Raw genomic sequence first — 16,028 nt, 5'->3', positions numbered from 1 at the left:
CTTCAGAGTTGCACTATGCAAATACATAAATCCTACTGCAAGACTGTTTTCCACAATTCTTTTCTTTAACACATACCAACTTGCATTCTCTTCACTGAGCATTTCTGAGATAATCCAATCCCATTGGAGGCTTCACAGAAATACTCTCCAGTGTCATTCTTTGTAACTGTATTAAACAGCTGTTAAGAAAGAGTCCAAAACCATTATCAGAACAGGGAAAAAGAAATTCCTGTAGGATAGAAGTTTTGACATGCTAGTGTGTGAATTTGTTTGTTTTAAACAAATGAAACCCAATAAACCCTGAGGGCAAGTAAGAAATTCTGGTCCATTTCATCCTTGTGACAGCTCCCTAGTCACATTCCCTGGTCCTTCAACTTCTTCTTGTTCCTTTAGATGGTCATTTAACTAAGTGGAGTGCATCTACAAGGAAATTAATTTTCAGTGGATCAGAACTTTCCAATAATATCCACTTTTTTAGATACACTCTAATTTCAGAATACCTGAAATCAAACAGTTTGTTCATTTCATCAGAACAACAACCCCATTAATTGATCCTTCAAAAACCTGACACATACTACTTCTGATGCATTGTCAGCTGAACTTTTTCAGAAGTAAAGAGTTGTTTGGGTGGTTCTCAACCCTCCAAAAATGCACTTTATGTCTTCTTGCAACAGAGAAATGCTAAACCACACTATGTATCAAATATTACTACTGTTAAAATTAAAATGAGGAATGAGACTCCTGCCACAGAAGAACTTATTTGTTGCTTGTTAGTTGGTGCAATAACTCAGAGCATCTTGCTCTCTCTCACACGAGCTTTGGTGAAGTAACTCAGTCAGGACAGTTTATAGTGAATTATTTCATCACCATGGGATTGATGCTTCCAGCTGACAGTAAACATCTTGCTGTGAAAGTAGATATGGAAAGACAAGCCGGAATTTCTGACTGACATACAGGTCACTTTACAAATTATAAAAGGCATATCATATTTTCACAAAGTAGAAATCTTCTGCACATTCCCTGGAAATGTGGGAGGTCTTTTCCCCAAAATCAGGACACCACTTTGTGGTCACTCTCTTGGGGGCTGAGTGAAAAGACTCTGTGTACACCATCAGAAATTCAGTGGCAAGTTACATTGACTCCTCATCTATACTATTTCTTTGCTAGCTGAAATATAGCTGTAATATAATAATTAAACCTGTAATATGTAATATGTCATGCACTGTTTTATGTTAGCTACTGGAAGTTCTTTTATATTGTGTAATAAGTAACTGTTTAAGGCCTCTTGTCTGTTACCTTCTGCCAATTCAATAAGTAACTCACTTTATAACTGTCCATTCTTAAGAACTTGCAAGCCAGAGTGATTTAGCTGCAGATCACCTAAGTAGAGCTGCTGCCAAAAATCTAAGCCTAAGGCAGGGCTTGTCTAAATCTTTCACTTGACCCATAACAAAGAGATAGATAGAGACTGACCTCATGTCAATTCCAATGTTTCTATTTTTTTAAATCATTAGGCTTGTTTCTTTTTAATGTATGCCATGCTTTGATATTTTCAGAAGTGATTAGTAAGTTTGAGTGGTGCACCTGATTTCTGTGATATGCTGAAGGATCCTCAGAACATCTGAATGCTTAGTCATACTTCAGTTTCCATTTTGATTTTGCACAAGAGTAGTATTCTTAGAACACTTTACTTCTGAAAAATCTCAGCTCCCTAAGTAGCATCAAGTTCTTTTGAAGGAGCAGCTAATGGGGGAAGAATCAGAGAGACACAGCAAGTTCTGAAGGGAAAAAACCCCAACACCACAACCCACAAAACAAACTACAACTGAAACGAAGAACTAAGCTTACTTATGGCCCCAGATCATTCCCACTGACTTCACAGGTCCTGGATGGGAACTTGTAAATGGCACTGGGTTGCAGAGATTCTGTACTGCCCTGAGTGCTGCACTCCCCCTGAAGCGCATGAAGCTACTACTCCAAATGTTAAGGTTCTGTCAAATACAGCTCTGTTGCCATACTGAAACCTCATTCTCACCTGGCACTAGTTTGCCAACTGACAAGGTAAAATTTGTCATGTATTTCTAGATTCTCAATTATCACTACTGCAGCCTTGCACCCCACCCAATTTGTGTGTATCACTCAGTATCTATGGCTTGTCACTGATTTGAGACAGAAGGTACCTTCTACATTTCTCAGCACATTTCAGCATGACATTGAACCTCCACAAAGACCTTGTGAATTTTTAGATTCAGACTCCTGTGCATCATTGTACTGAACAGTAAATTTGGTCTCCATGATAGCTGTCTATTAACAGAGTTGTTTATTGCACTTACCAGCGTGCCAGACTTTTTGTTCATGGTGTACGTTATGTTTGCTGCTCTAGCACTGCCTGTTCCTGTCTTCTCCAGCAAGGCAACACCATTCTTGTACCACTGGTACTCAGATGGAGGGGAGCCCTCAGTTTCCTTGCAGCTCATCTGCACCACTGTTCCTGTCATGGCAGAGCTGGGCACCTCACACACTGGAGTGGTCGGAGCAACTGGACAGTGAAATTGCACTTGTTACACATCTTCTTATACTGTCCACATGTGTCACAGACTGAAATAGTTCATGCCTCAAACACTGATATCAAGTTTTGCCCATTACAACAAAAACTGTATAAAGAAGCTACAACCAAAGAAGCCTCCCTGAAGATACCTGACTGGAAATTTGGATTGAAAGTCAAACTGATTAGATTACATAAAGGGAAAACCCATTCTTCAATCACCTGAAACAAGCAAGTAAACAAGGAAAAGAATGTGAGCCAAATCCAACAGCCATGCTAAGAATCATCTCTGGATTGCTTCAGGGTGGGGGAGGCCGTAGCCCCCAGACCCATTTGCTGGGGGCAGGTTTGCACAGATTTCCCCCCAGCCAAGGTGGGGGGAGGAAGTTTGGGTGGGTTGTGACCTCTGCTCAGGGGCAGTGAACCCACCCTCCCTTACACAATCTGGCCCAGCTGTGGAACCCCCAGCCCTACAGGACACATCCACAGGACATTCCTGTGAGAGGCAGCTGAGAGGGTGCCTTAATCCATCAAATACCCCCAAAGTGTCCCCTGATTAATTCCTGAAGCCTTGGACCACAGGACTGTATGTGATGCAACAAACCCAGAGTCTGCTGTAAGAGACAATGGCAAACTGCCCCTGCCCCAGGGAGGTGCCTGGGTTTTCCTACCCAGCCTGAGTATAAATTAACCCATCAGATTCTGTGCATTCTGGGGCCACCAAGAGGATCAATGAAACATCACTGGAGTCCACAGTGGTAGTATTTTCCTTATTCTGTCCCTGTTACTCTCTTTCTGTCCTCCCACCTATTTCCTATTTCTCTCTCTCTCTCATATATTTATTATTAAAGAAACTCCATACTATTGACACTGCATATGGTCTCGTTTGCACCTTAATTCAGGCAGGGACATTTCTAAGAACTTTAGTAATGGGATCATGACAACATGACAACAGGCTGACAGTCATTGTGACACTTGTGCACATTTGATAACTACTGCATCAATGAGATGAGGTGCAGGAGAAGGGCTAGAAGGCACAATCCTGCTACTGAGAGCACAGTAAAATTTATGAGTTGCTAAAAATGAAAGAGCTGCTCACTGCCAGCCTCCCCCCACCATATGCTGTGTCATCCTGTCTCCAAGCTGTGCCCTTTCATCCAACACAGAGAGTTTGTTTCACTTAGGTTCTTGTATGGAGCCTCTTGCTCACAGAGATGGGCTAACTTAGAATCCCTAGTCCAGCAATTGCTCCCTTCCCTGCCCTTGTATTTAAAAACTGAAGTGAGGGAAAGGAAAAAAGAGGTTTTGTATTAAAAGGAGTCAATTTTTGAGAAATGATTGTCAAAAAGATTGCCCAAGCCATTGGCAGTCATCATAGGCACTTTGTAAACCCCAGTCTGAGGACCAAAACCAATTGGTTACTACATTCCAGTTTAAATTAAAATCAACATTCCCCCACACAGATGCAGAACTGTTTCTTCCTTCTCCTATGAAGATGAACGTCTCTTTTTTGATTTTTAATATGTGAACAGAAAAGAAACTTAATTTTTTATTTTTTGGTACTTAACATTATATAGAAGAAAAAATAATGCTGAAGAGGCATCCATGGACCATTAAAAGAACAACTGACACCTTAACTAGTACTGATAGCTTTTCTTGGTTGATCTTAAGATAAAAAGCAGAAATAAAGAAAACCAAGTGAAATATTAATTCACATTAACTTTCAAAAAGTTTTGTAAGCAATGCATGCTCCCTCCTCCCCCACCCTTTCTCCTTTAGCCTCAAAGATTTTAACTTTAAATTTAGAAGCCCCCTTTAAAACAGGAAAGTTGTTAAGAAAGTAGAAGAAAGAAGGAATAAGTGGGGTTCCCTCATTGTTGGCCTAATCAGAAGTTAAAGCACTTATCATCCTTTAACTTAGAGACTTAATATATAATTTAAGAAGATCAATTATTATGATTTTTAATAGGACAAATATAGAATTTACAAAAGCAAGTATTTTCTTTTGTCCCTGTATAGCTAAAAAAGGAAAACTATTGGTCTCTACCACTCATCATGTGGGACAAATACCAAACCAAATGCAGCAACAATGTGCTCAGTATTCATTTTTCCATCCATTCCCTAACTGGGAAAGAAAACAAAGACCCACAAAGAACAACTGCTTCCCAGCAGGCACACCATCTCTCCTGTAAATAAAGTCCACTAATTGCCAGCTCTCTGGCTGTCATTGCACAAAAACTCTCTCCTTCCAAAACCAGGAGGAGGCTGTAGCATATTGGAAGGAACTTCTGCTTATGAATATTTGATAAGTGTTGACAGATGCTGACTTTCCAGTGCCAAACACCATGATCATCTCCTCCAGATTCTCAGTCACTGAGTGATTTCAGTTTTGAGAACTGAAACTCACTTTGATACAGCAAAACCCTAGCTGTCCCTTTCTAATGCAACTGTGACTTTTTGCCAAGCTGTTTTGTGATGCTGTGGAATGTTGATGTGCAAGTGTGTTTGTAAACCCAGCCCCAGGAACACCCAGAAACCAGCAGCCACTCACTGTGTGCAACTCTACCTTCAACATCCCAACACCCCATCATCCAGTTTCTTTAAAAAGCCTAAGCAACAAAGTTTGTACCCAATACTGTGAGAGTAATAGTAGCCTCTCCCAGGTGCTGCCCCTCTTCACTCTTGGCACTGATTTCACAGCGGTAGGTCCCAGAATCCCTTCTTGTCACATTCCTGATTCGGATTCCTGTATTCAGCATCTCTGCTCGGCCTCGAAGATCACCTTCAGGGAGAACAGACAGAACAGAGAGGTTTCTGCTCTTTGCTTACAGAATCACAGAATGGTTTGGATTGCAAGGGACCTTCAAGATCATCTTGTTCCACCCCCACTGCCATGGGCAGGGACACCTCCCACTGGACCAGGTTGGTACAAGCACCATCCAACCTGGTCTGGAACACTTCCAGGGATGGAGCAGTCACAGCTTCTCTGGGCAACCTGTGCCAGGGCCTCACCACCCTCACAGGGAAGAATTTCCTTTGTATATTTCCCCTGGATATCTAACCTAAATTTCCCCTCTTTCAGTCTGAAGCAAATATCTATGGCTTTTTGGCTTATTCTGAGATAATGTACAACTTATTGATATTTTATGGCATATTGTATGTGAAACTATTGCTCATTTGCTCAGTGTTAATTACCTATCAGCAAAAAGCAATATGTAATCCCCCTCTCAAGACAGTATGAACCTTCCATTTAGTCCAAAATATCACCCTCAATTCAAAAAAACCTCCACACATTATCCAGCTGGAAGATGGAATGCATTTTTCTGCAGATGTTTCAAGAAAATATATATAGCAGTAGTGAGGTGACTGAAAGACATCCCTTTGCACTAGAGACATGGAAATCACTAACTTGATTAACTTAAAGAGAGAGTTGTGAGCGAGACCACAACAGAGTATTTGACATTTTAACTTGGCAAGAAAAACTTGATGGATTTAGCAAAGATATTGCCATCAGACTTACAATGAGTAAGTTTTTTTAATTCTACAGCTTATTACAAAATTCAAGCTACATGCACACACAGAACCACAAGTTCCAGTATTTCTCTAAATTAAATATATGCAGGAAAAACCCCAAGTTCATCAACAAGGTCAACACATTTGCAAGTTCTACAAACCAGCAAAATTTCTGTGCTTTTATTTTATTTCTCAACCTTCATTTATTGTATACAATATAACAGAGACCCATATGTTCTCCAACACACAAAGCTGAGGTAAGTCCTTTTCAGAACATACAAAGAGAAACTCTACTTCTGAAACAAATACAAATAATTTAAAATATACAGCTGAGTTTATATTTTATGTATATAAAACATGCTGCATTATTCATATCCAAGCCTCCTGCTTCACAGGAGGCTTCAGAAACCTCTTTTCAGAATAGGAGTGCAGAGCCTGCAGTAATTTAGGGGAGTGTACATCTGCATGTAATTTCATTGTTGAAAAATCCCAAGGAATCTGCAGTATCATTTTTCTTAGTCTTGAATTTTATTATATTTAATTTCATTAAAAGGTAACTAATAACTGACGATTTATAAAGAAATGCATTTTTTTTCCCAGAGAAGAATTCTTTTTCTCAAAAGGACAGTTCTTCTATATGAACAGTCAAGACCCTTCTTATTCAGTCATATTCTTGGTGTTGTTCCCCCAGGAAGAGACAATAGCTAAGCTGAGAATGACATGTTAAACCCTCCACTTGTAGTACTGTACCTGTAAATTCACTATTGTAGTAGACAAATGAGACTCCTTGAGATTGGATTTTCTTCCACTCTATTCTTAAACTCATCCCTTTTGAAAATTTGTGTTTGCAACTAAGAATTGCCTCTAGAGGGAAGAAAAGAAAAATAAAGACAAAAGAGAAAATTAGAGATTTTAGTATTGTGTTGGTACACATCCATGAAATTCATGCTCCCCCTCCAAAAGAACTGGTACAGTCAGCAATGGCCAGATCCACTTCTCAAAGTGATGCTTCTCCAGATTTACACAAACAAAGTGGGAAAAAAGAAACCAGAATTTTCCTGCACTTCAGTGGCCTCTGGGTCAAACTTCAGGTACTGAGGACTAAATATTCCCATGCTGGATAGGGTTTATTACTTAACCCACCCAACATGGGAATATCTAGTTTATCAATTACATTCTTTATTACTACCCTCATTTTATTTTAAACATTTTTTTTAGCAGATCCCCCCTAAAAAAGAGGGTGATAACTCTGACCCTGTTATCAACATACTTTTTGAATTACCATTTTGAATTCAGTATCAATAGATTGTCTCTTTAAATGTATAACTTAACGGAGATAGAAAACATTCCAGTTAAAGAAGAAAGAAACAAATTAAACAGTTAAAGAAACAAATGCAATATAGACCTTGCTACCCATAAGCTAATCATTTTCCAATAAAGGCTACAGCATCAGGAGAAAGCCCTTACAGTTTTGACAAGGTGTAGCTTTCATGACACAAACACAGACAGCTCAAACATAATCAACCATCATCCTCCTTTCCAGCCTAAACAAATGAGGCTGGGAGGCAATTAAGAGCTATTGACAGATCTACTCCCTTGCTTTCAGAGTCTGATTTCCTAGGTCTGCTCTGAAAAGAAACAAAAACCCAGACTGGTAGCCTTGGTGATATCTCACAGGAGAAAAAAAATATCCAGACTTGAAAGAAAAATTGAGGCAGGAGGGCATTCCTTGCCAGAAACATGTTACACATGCACTGGCCTTTTTGAAAAACATACTGTGCACTCAGGAAGTCTGAGGTTCCTGACTTCAGGTTGAGTGGATGGGTGGAGGCTTCCTGAATCTTAAGATTTGCTAATTTCCTTTCCATTTTGCTTTTGTATCCTTCTAACAAAGAAAAACCATCACTCAAGCTCAGCTTGCTTTTGCTACTGGCCCTGTGACAGCTGGCTTGTCAAATGAGCTGGTCTCTATTAGTGACACAGGGACAGCTCAGCTGAAGTGTTCTCAGCTGAACAAGCCACCTCTGTCCTGAATGAGCTGCCCCTTTCTTGCATGCCACATGTTTTTGTTTCAGAAAAAACCCTAGCACTGATGCCCACCCACTAATCTTATTTGGAGAAAAGGAATGGATGGAAGAAAGGGAGTGTGCACAGAACAGAGACAACTTAATAAAATCATCCTTAGTTATAGCTCCCATTTTTTCCAGAGAGGTATTTTCCAGAGCAGGTGTACTTGACTTGCAGTAAGGCAGGGCTCCAGGATACTGTGCATCAGCACTGGTACTGCTAGGTCTGCAAAAGCCCTCTGGAATCTTGGAGAGATCTGCACAGTGTTTCATTTGGGTTTACATCTGGTCTGGAGGCTATCATTGGTAGAATTACAGAATATCTCAAGTTGGAAGGAACCCTAAGGATCAGTGAGCCCAACTCCCTGCTCCTTGCAGAACTACCTAAAACTAATCTGGGAGTGTCACCTAGACTTGAGCTTGGTGTCAAGGCTACTGCCCTGGGGAGCCTGTCCCAGTGCCTGACCATCCTCCTCTACAGTAACAGGAGTTAGAGGAGAAAAGGAAAATGCATTTCAGACCAGCTGCACTCAGTGGAGTAACTACATCTATCAGCCCTACCAGTGCTGCTACAATGGAGAACTTGGCTTGGCATCTGGGCTGTGCTAAACTGATTTCATTCAATGTGCAGAGAACAAAGTAACAGAAGAACAAAATGCAAGCCATATACCATATAAAAAACCAGAACCTAATCAAGCTTTAATAATACCTGAAACATTTCTCTCAGCTTTTGCTTGCCTTGAGCTCTACATGTATTCTGTCAAGAGAATACTTAAAGAAGTCCAGATGACAGCTTTAAAGACCGCTAAAATTTTTGATTATTATCTCAAGGAGCTGAATAAGGTTTAAAGCTCAGAGAACAGTTTTTTGATCCCAAAGTCCCACCTCTCTCCACTCCAACCAAATTCAGAAAACAAACTCATATAACCCACAAACCTCACACTACAGTATACCCCTTTCTCATCTACCCAGCAAACAAGTTTTCCTCTTTGCCTCTTTAAATTCTCCACCCCATTATTGGAAGTAATTTGCCATTTTATATATGACACATATATAGCTATGTAAATAGCCATTAAATTATTGTTACTTATAATTAGCTGTCTTATTTCTGTCCTCTCTAGTCCCTCACTTTTCTGTCTTGTAAGATATTTAATGTTTCTCCTTTCCATCACCTCCCATGATATTGTGTGGATGGAAACCAGGCAGAAGTTACAGGACTAAGAAGTCATAGAACCATAGAACAGGTGAGGTTGAAAAGGATCTCTGGGGAGCACCTAGTTCAACCCCACCTTGAGTAGAGAAAATGGGGACAAGACCAAGATAACACAGAATTAGTGGAGAGAGCAGGCACAAGACCCCTCAGGAAAGAGGAAGACAACCTCAATAGCTGCACAGTTTCTGTATATATGGTTTGCATGTATTGTCTATATATTAAAAATTATCACAACAATGCTCACACTGTACCTTTAAACTCCTCTGCTTTTACATTTTTGATATCTGTTTCAATGGAGATTCCAGACACATCAGGATCTGCAAGGGGACAGCAAAAAAAGATAATTCAGCAATAAACATTTGGGATTTCATATGTACTTTGGCAGCTACAAGCAATATTTTTGAGACCTCCTCACACTGTACAAGTTAGACATTGCCTATGAGAAAGAGTACAAACTAAGAGCTAGACCAGTGCTGGCCTTGAACAGTTCATCTTTTTTCTCCAGGCTCTGGCATCTGTAAAAAATAAGTAATAATTCTTTTTTACAATAGCATAATGATATTTACATGTAAGAAGTTCCATATAAACAGTAGCTGTTCTATACTGGGGTAATGTCTCAGTCTGTTTATAACTGGGGAGACATCTATTAATCCATAAGTGTATTTTCCACTACATTCTTATTACAAGGTGTCCTGGTTTAATGCATGTTTGCTGAAGAATACCACTTACAGATTCTACAGGGTAAAAAAATATGTACAGTAATTGGCAATTATCTCAAATTCTTGTTGAAATGGGAAGGAAAATTTATCTAGTTTTAACTCAAAGAGAGAAAAAATCCCCATACACTCTTGGATAGCTCATTGTTGCATTTCCACTAAAGGGAGAACTGCAGGGGGTTATTTAAAAATAGATGGCTGAAGATTAAATTAAGTGACATGAAGCAAGTATTATATGTGAGAAGCATTTATTGGTAGTGAAAAGGATGTTGCCCTACTAAGGAAGAATAGAAGAACAGAAAAAGAGCGAGGAGAAGGAAAAAGAACAGGCAGAAAAGAGAAAGGGGGTGACAGAGTGAAAAAAGAGGCATTACCAGCAGAACTTCAGAGTGTGCTGTGATGTCCAGCTGGCAGGAGGTGTGAGCACAGACCCTGCCAGGGGAGCCTCTGCAGCTCTCAGAGCAAAGGCACAGCTCCTGCATCACTGGCAGCCAGACACCAGGGAGTGGGGGCTCAGGCAGGAGGTGCAGAACCTGCACAGGGTCGTGGTGGAGATGGTGGGACAGGCAGGATCAGCAGGTGGCTCAGGCAGGAACAAGGCAGGCAGGGAGATGAAGCAAATAGGGCAGGAATGCAGGTAGGCAGGACAGGTGACAGCTGGAGCACCTGTGAGGTGAGGGGGATGAAGTGGTAGGGCAGGACACAGCAAGTCCAGCCAGGGAGAGGGAGAGAAAAAATGGGGGCAAAGTGGGGAAAAAAGAACCATCTAGTCAGGGCAGATGACAAAAGGTTGTGACTGGGATGTTATACTCCCTGGCTCCTCCCAGGATCTGCAATGCTGACAGGAGATCATTGGCCCAGTCCAACACTCCACTGCAGTCCATTTCCCTTTCACCAGCTGATTGGAACCTCTCTGGAGGTCAGTGTCCTTAGAGCTCTCCTACTGAGTGCCTATCATATGTGAGATGTGAGATGTGAGATGGCTGCCAGGCAAAGACTGCTGAGAGACAGGGCTTTCCATCTTCTCCTAATCACCTCCTGCAAGTAGCACTTGTACAGCCTCTCCCCTCCACCCCTGGTGATTTCAAACAATATTGAGACAGAACTCAAAATTAAATCGGTTCCTCACACTCATGTATTGGGAACACTGAAATTCCAGAGAGAACAAGTGGAAGAACCACTAGACACACATCAACTCCCACCCAGCTACCAGGAACTGGTTACAGGTATTACAATTAATCCACATCAGCCTAGCAAGTGCTGAACAACAGCTGAGCACAATTCTTATTTTTTGTCCTCAAAAGCATCTCAAGTTCCCTTGGTTTAGGACTACTTTTGAAGACAGCATAGACATTTCTAATGCAGTCCATTTCCTCCATCTGCATCAGCCAAATGAACAATTTCTGTGGTGGGTATGAACAAGAATTGAAAACCTGTTTCCATCAGCGTTTAGCAACTTACTTTGGTTAAAAACAATCTTCTTTTGACTGATAGAAACTAGGAAAATAGCAAGATTAGACTTTTTTGAGCACACAGACCTCCTCTGTCCATCCCTGCTTTCCTTTCCTTTCCCCTGCTTAATGGGGGAAGAGTTGCACCCTAGCAGATGAATATCTAGTCTTGACCTGAAGACACAAACAAATTAACAATCTCTTGATTCTTATGGCTTTCTTTAAACAGTTGATTACTTCTGTTGAAGTGAGTGCCTCACTTCTGCCTTGAGTGAGTCCATTTAGGCTTTCAGTGCTCTAATTAGCATGCTGCTTTCTTTGTTTGAAGATACCACCATAGAATCTTAGAATGGTTTGTGTTGGAAGGGATCTTTGAAGGTCATCTAATTCAAGCTCCCTGCAAGTGAGCAGGAACATCTTCAACATGAATAGGTTGCTCAGAGCCCTATCCAGGCTGGGGCATGTCCAGCCTCTCACCCACCAGCATCCCCAAGTCCTTCTCCAGGGCTGCTCTGGATCTGCTCATCCCCAGCTTGGACTGACACCAGGGGTTGGCCTGACCCAGGCACACCACCTTGAGCCTTGAACTCAGTCTTTTCAAACCTCATGACATTGCCACAGGGCACTACTCAAGCTAGCCCAGGTCCTTCTGGATGGCAATCCCATCCTTCAAGTGTGACAACAGCACCACTCATCTCAGTGTCATCTGCAAATCTGCTGAGGGTGCACTCAACCCCTTTGTCTGTCAGTAATGAAGACATTAAACACCACTGATCCCATACACCATAGTACCCTATCACAGTTTGCTTCTCAATTAAAGATCATTCCTCATGGTTTAAGTCTGGCACAATAGAGGGAATTCTTCATTCATTCTGTTCCTATGGCCTTTTTCCTCCTTAATTTTCTAGGGCTTTTTCCAGCATCCTTTAAAAATACAAATTACAGTTCCATCAGTATCTATAACCACTGCCTCTGAGTCATGGAGCAACACTCAGAATTGGTATCTGAGACCCTGGCACTGTAGCAAGAGTTCAGCTATTCATTCACTGTATATTGTGGTGGGTTGATGGACACCCACATAGCTGCTCTCTCACTCCTCCTCCTCAACATGACCAGGGAGAAATAAGATTAAAAAGCTCATGGGTCAAGAGAAAGACAGGGAGTTTAGTTAGCAGTTACAATCACAGGCAAAACAGATTAAATTTAGGAAAAAAATTTTGGTTCAAAACAGAGTAAATGCAGTAGTTGGAATGAGCTCTTCTCTGCTGCTCCTTCCTCTGCACACTCTCCCCTACTCCAGCATGGGCTGCTTTCTACAGGTCCCAGTTTCTGCCAGGAGCCTGCTCCAGCATGGATTCTCTATGGTGCTTTCTAGCCATCTCACATCCCCTCCAAAATACATGTCCAACAATTCTTGTGTCTAAAAGAACACAGCCTCACACCTGACAGTGTAAAGTGAATTTTCATGCATGCACATTACCAAAAGATCCAAATTCTATGTAGCTATCCTGTCTGTAATGTTTCAATTTTATCAACCTCATGTTACCCCAAAAAGAGTTACAATCAGAAGTTCATAATAAGAAATAAGACATGAAGAATTCTAGCAATGACATTTATGTACTCCAAGAATACTGAAATAGCAAAAAAATATTTGCACTACAAATAGCACTTAGAAATTTTTTCCACCCCTCCAAGGAAGCTTTCCTACTGAACTTTAAAGAAAGAAATTTTAAAAATCCTCTAAGTAAGCCCCCTCACATGATGTTGAAACTGCAGGAGGAAACAATTTCTCCAGCCCCTCCCAAAGCAATCATTACTCCTGCAAGTCCACACACAGCCCAGCTCCTTGTTTTTCTTTAGGCTTGGTCTAGAATAGCTTGAAGTCAGTCAGTAATTTTCATTCTAACCTATTAGGTCCTATTTAGATTTATGGGAAAAAAATTAACCTGTGGCTTTTACCCAAACCACGTTTCTAGAGCAATACCCCTGTTTCCCCATATTCTAGATACCAATAGTTAACAAATCACATTTATCTATTGAAATAACATCTTCCTTCATGATGGGGAGGAGCATTTTATTCTGAGACTTTGACAGTAGCTAAGGCTTGATAACATTTCAAAAGGAAGCTTTTCTAGGTCTCCAGTATGTGGATAAAACCATTTATAAATTATTGGCACATCAGTCCTTTCTGTCTGGACACAAAACAGCTCAAGTACATGGAATTCATCACTGTATTACATTCACTGTTTCATGGGCCTGAAATTTCTCTCCTGCTCATTAATAAAGGTGTCCTGCAGCTCACTGTCATGATCAAAATGTTCACAGAATATGAAGCCACAAAAGGAAAACACAGTTTATGACTTCTGGAGCAGGACCATGGTATTTACTTTCCACTGTGGAAGCCATTACAGAATTATTTTGCATGCTTTTTACTGGGAGTTAGAATACATGAAGATTCTATTATACAATACAATTAAGAAGAAAATATGAGAAAGAGGGGGAGAAAGGGAGAGAAAAGTTCAACATACACACAGCCCTCCTCCTCACACATACAAACCACACATATCCATGACCCTTTTCAAGAAGATGTGGAGTTCAAACAGTAATGTAAGGTGGTGCAGAAACAGCTGACTATATTAAAACCATTATATATTCTAATAAAGTAGAAAGATAGGAGAGGTCCTTAAAGTTAGAGCATCTCTTCCCTTAGACATCCTTTGAGAAATGCCTTTGCCAAGGATTCAGAATCCAAGTCTTCAGCTTTGGATTTTAATTCAACATATAAAAAGCAATAGTGAAAAGATGACATATTACTGTATCAGTAAACATTTTATTCAGGCTGCTTTTTAAAGACCAAAAAAAAAAAAAAAAAAGCTGCTTAACTGTGCTTGTTTAGAAATAAACTCCAAAAAAACCCACACTTTCCATTTGATAAACACTCACAGCTGTAAACTGAAACTGCTAGCTGGATGAATCATTAAGGAAAATATATTAGTCAAATCAAATCAAAAGAAACAGTGTGCCTGGAGGAAATTACACGAGAACAGAACCAAAACAAAGTTATAAGTACAAGAGAAAAAGCAGCTCTGCAGTTGTTTTGCCAAATTCTAAACAACAGGTGGTCTAAAGCAAAGTTTAACAAAGGGTTTCTGAGGATACTGTAAATTTAGGAAGTCCAACATCTCAAGAATAAAGCCAATTCTCTTTCTGAAGTCCCTGAGAGAGAATAGGAAACCAGACATCTGTTTGGTGTTAGCATCCTTCAGACGTGACCACTTCAGGGTAAAGCCTCAGTGACACAATTAGCTGCTGATACAAACTTGTAAGCCATGGAACTACCTACCACAAGGCACTCAGATGGTACCCAGAGTTCTGCCACTGTCACATCCCTTAAGCACACCTGGTTTTGCCATACTTCCTAGCAGAAGTAGCCCACAGACTACACAGTCCACAAAAGGGGAAGGGGAAGGGGAAGGGGAAGGGGAAGGGGAAGGGGAAGGGGAAGGGGAAGGGGAAGGGGAAGGGGAAGGAAAAGCTGCCTACCTTTGGACAGGATTAGTTAAGAATTATCAAAAAACGCCCAAACTAGTAACTCCCATTCTTCTTAGTTCAAAATGTGGCTGCTACAACCCAAAGGCTACCAACCCTGCCTAGAACAGCATCAGCAGGCTGGAGCATGTTAGCTCTGACAGTGGTTGAGAGGCACCCAGGGCTCAGACCCCCCCCTTATCCCACCTCTGAGACTGTGATTTGGGCCCTGCTGTGGATGCTCTTCCAGATGCTTCAAACAATAATATCATTTTATCTCCATTTGCCTTGGGTGGTTTAACTCACAGTTCAGATTTCAGGCAGGAGACCCATCCAGGGTGGGCGTCAGTGGTGCAGTGCTGTTCTACACCTTTGCTATATAGGCAAAAGTCCTTCATAAAGATGTTTAAGCCATAAACCATAACATTTCAGTCCCCAAAAAGGTCCCTTCAATCCAAACAGTTCTGTGACTGACCATGTGATTAAGTTAACAACATAAGCACAGCATTAAGACCTCAAACTTTGAACAAGAGCTGGAGGAAGTTATTCCACATCACTGGGGGGAAGAATAGGCAAAAGAAACTCAATTTCAGTCTCTCAATTACCTTAAATACTTCTTGAATCTTAAAGAATAGTAACAGAACAAGATTTACTTTGGGCAGAGGTTATCTGATTTTCAAATAAAACCCTTGTATATCTTCAGCCACAGAAAACAAATGAAGGAGTGTGAATGGAGGGTCTGCAGGGTAAGAACAATAAGGCATCTAAAGCCAGATGTGAGGAGCAAGTTTGTATTTAATAAGCATGGTTACTGCATAAAGGATGAGAACCTAAGGGAGAAGGCACAGGTTCTGGCTGGGCAGCTGAAGGGGTCTAAACCACAAAAGGAACTTGAAGAGCTTCTCAGCTACACCACCACTTATGGCACAGCTATCAGCAGTCATGTTTTGGAAACTGCATGACATAAATACAGCATGTTTTACTGTAGGGAGCTTT

The 16,028-nt window shown here is 40.9% G+C and overlaps 1 protein-coding gene across 1 annotated transcript in view; it reads right to left on the bottom strand.

The window, feature by feature from the left end:
* JAM2 (junctional adhesion molecule 2) overlaps positions 1 to 16,028 on the bottom strand; it is a 41,548-nt gene that overhangs the window by 7,980 nt on the left and 17,540 nt on the right. The window contains exons 2-6 of the mRNA XM_056503450.1: positions 9,589 to 9,654; positions 6,809 to 6,922; positions 5,175 to 5,327; positions 2,334 to 2,539; positions 77 to 179 (exon numbers count right to left, since the gene is read on the bottom strand). Coding sequence (XP_056359425.1) covers positions 77 to 179; positions 2,334 to 2,539; positions 5,175 to 5,327; positions 6,809 to 6,922; positions 9,589 to 9,654 — 642 coding nt within the window. The remainder of the gene's footprint in view (positions 1 to 76; positions 180 to 2,333; positions 2,540 to 5,174; positions 5,328 to 6,808; positions 6,923 to 9,588; positions 9,655 to 16,028) is intronic.

This window comes from Oenanthe melanoleuca, chromosome 1 (assembly GCF_029582105.1).
Source record: "Oenanthe melanoleuca isolate GR-GAL-2019-014 chromosome 1, OMel1.0, whole genome shotgun sequence".
Lineage (NCBI taxonomy): Eukaryota > Metazoa > Chordata > Aves > Passeriformes > Muscicapidae > Oenanthe > Oenanthe melanoleuca.
This window is presented reverse-complemented; position numbering and strand designations above follow the sequence as displayed.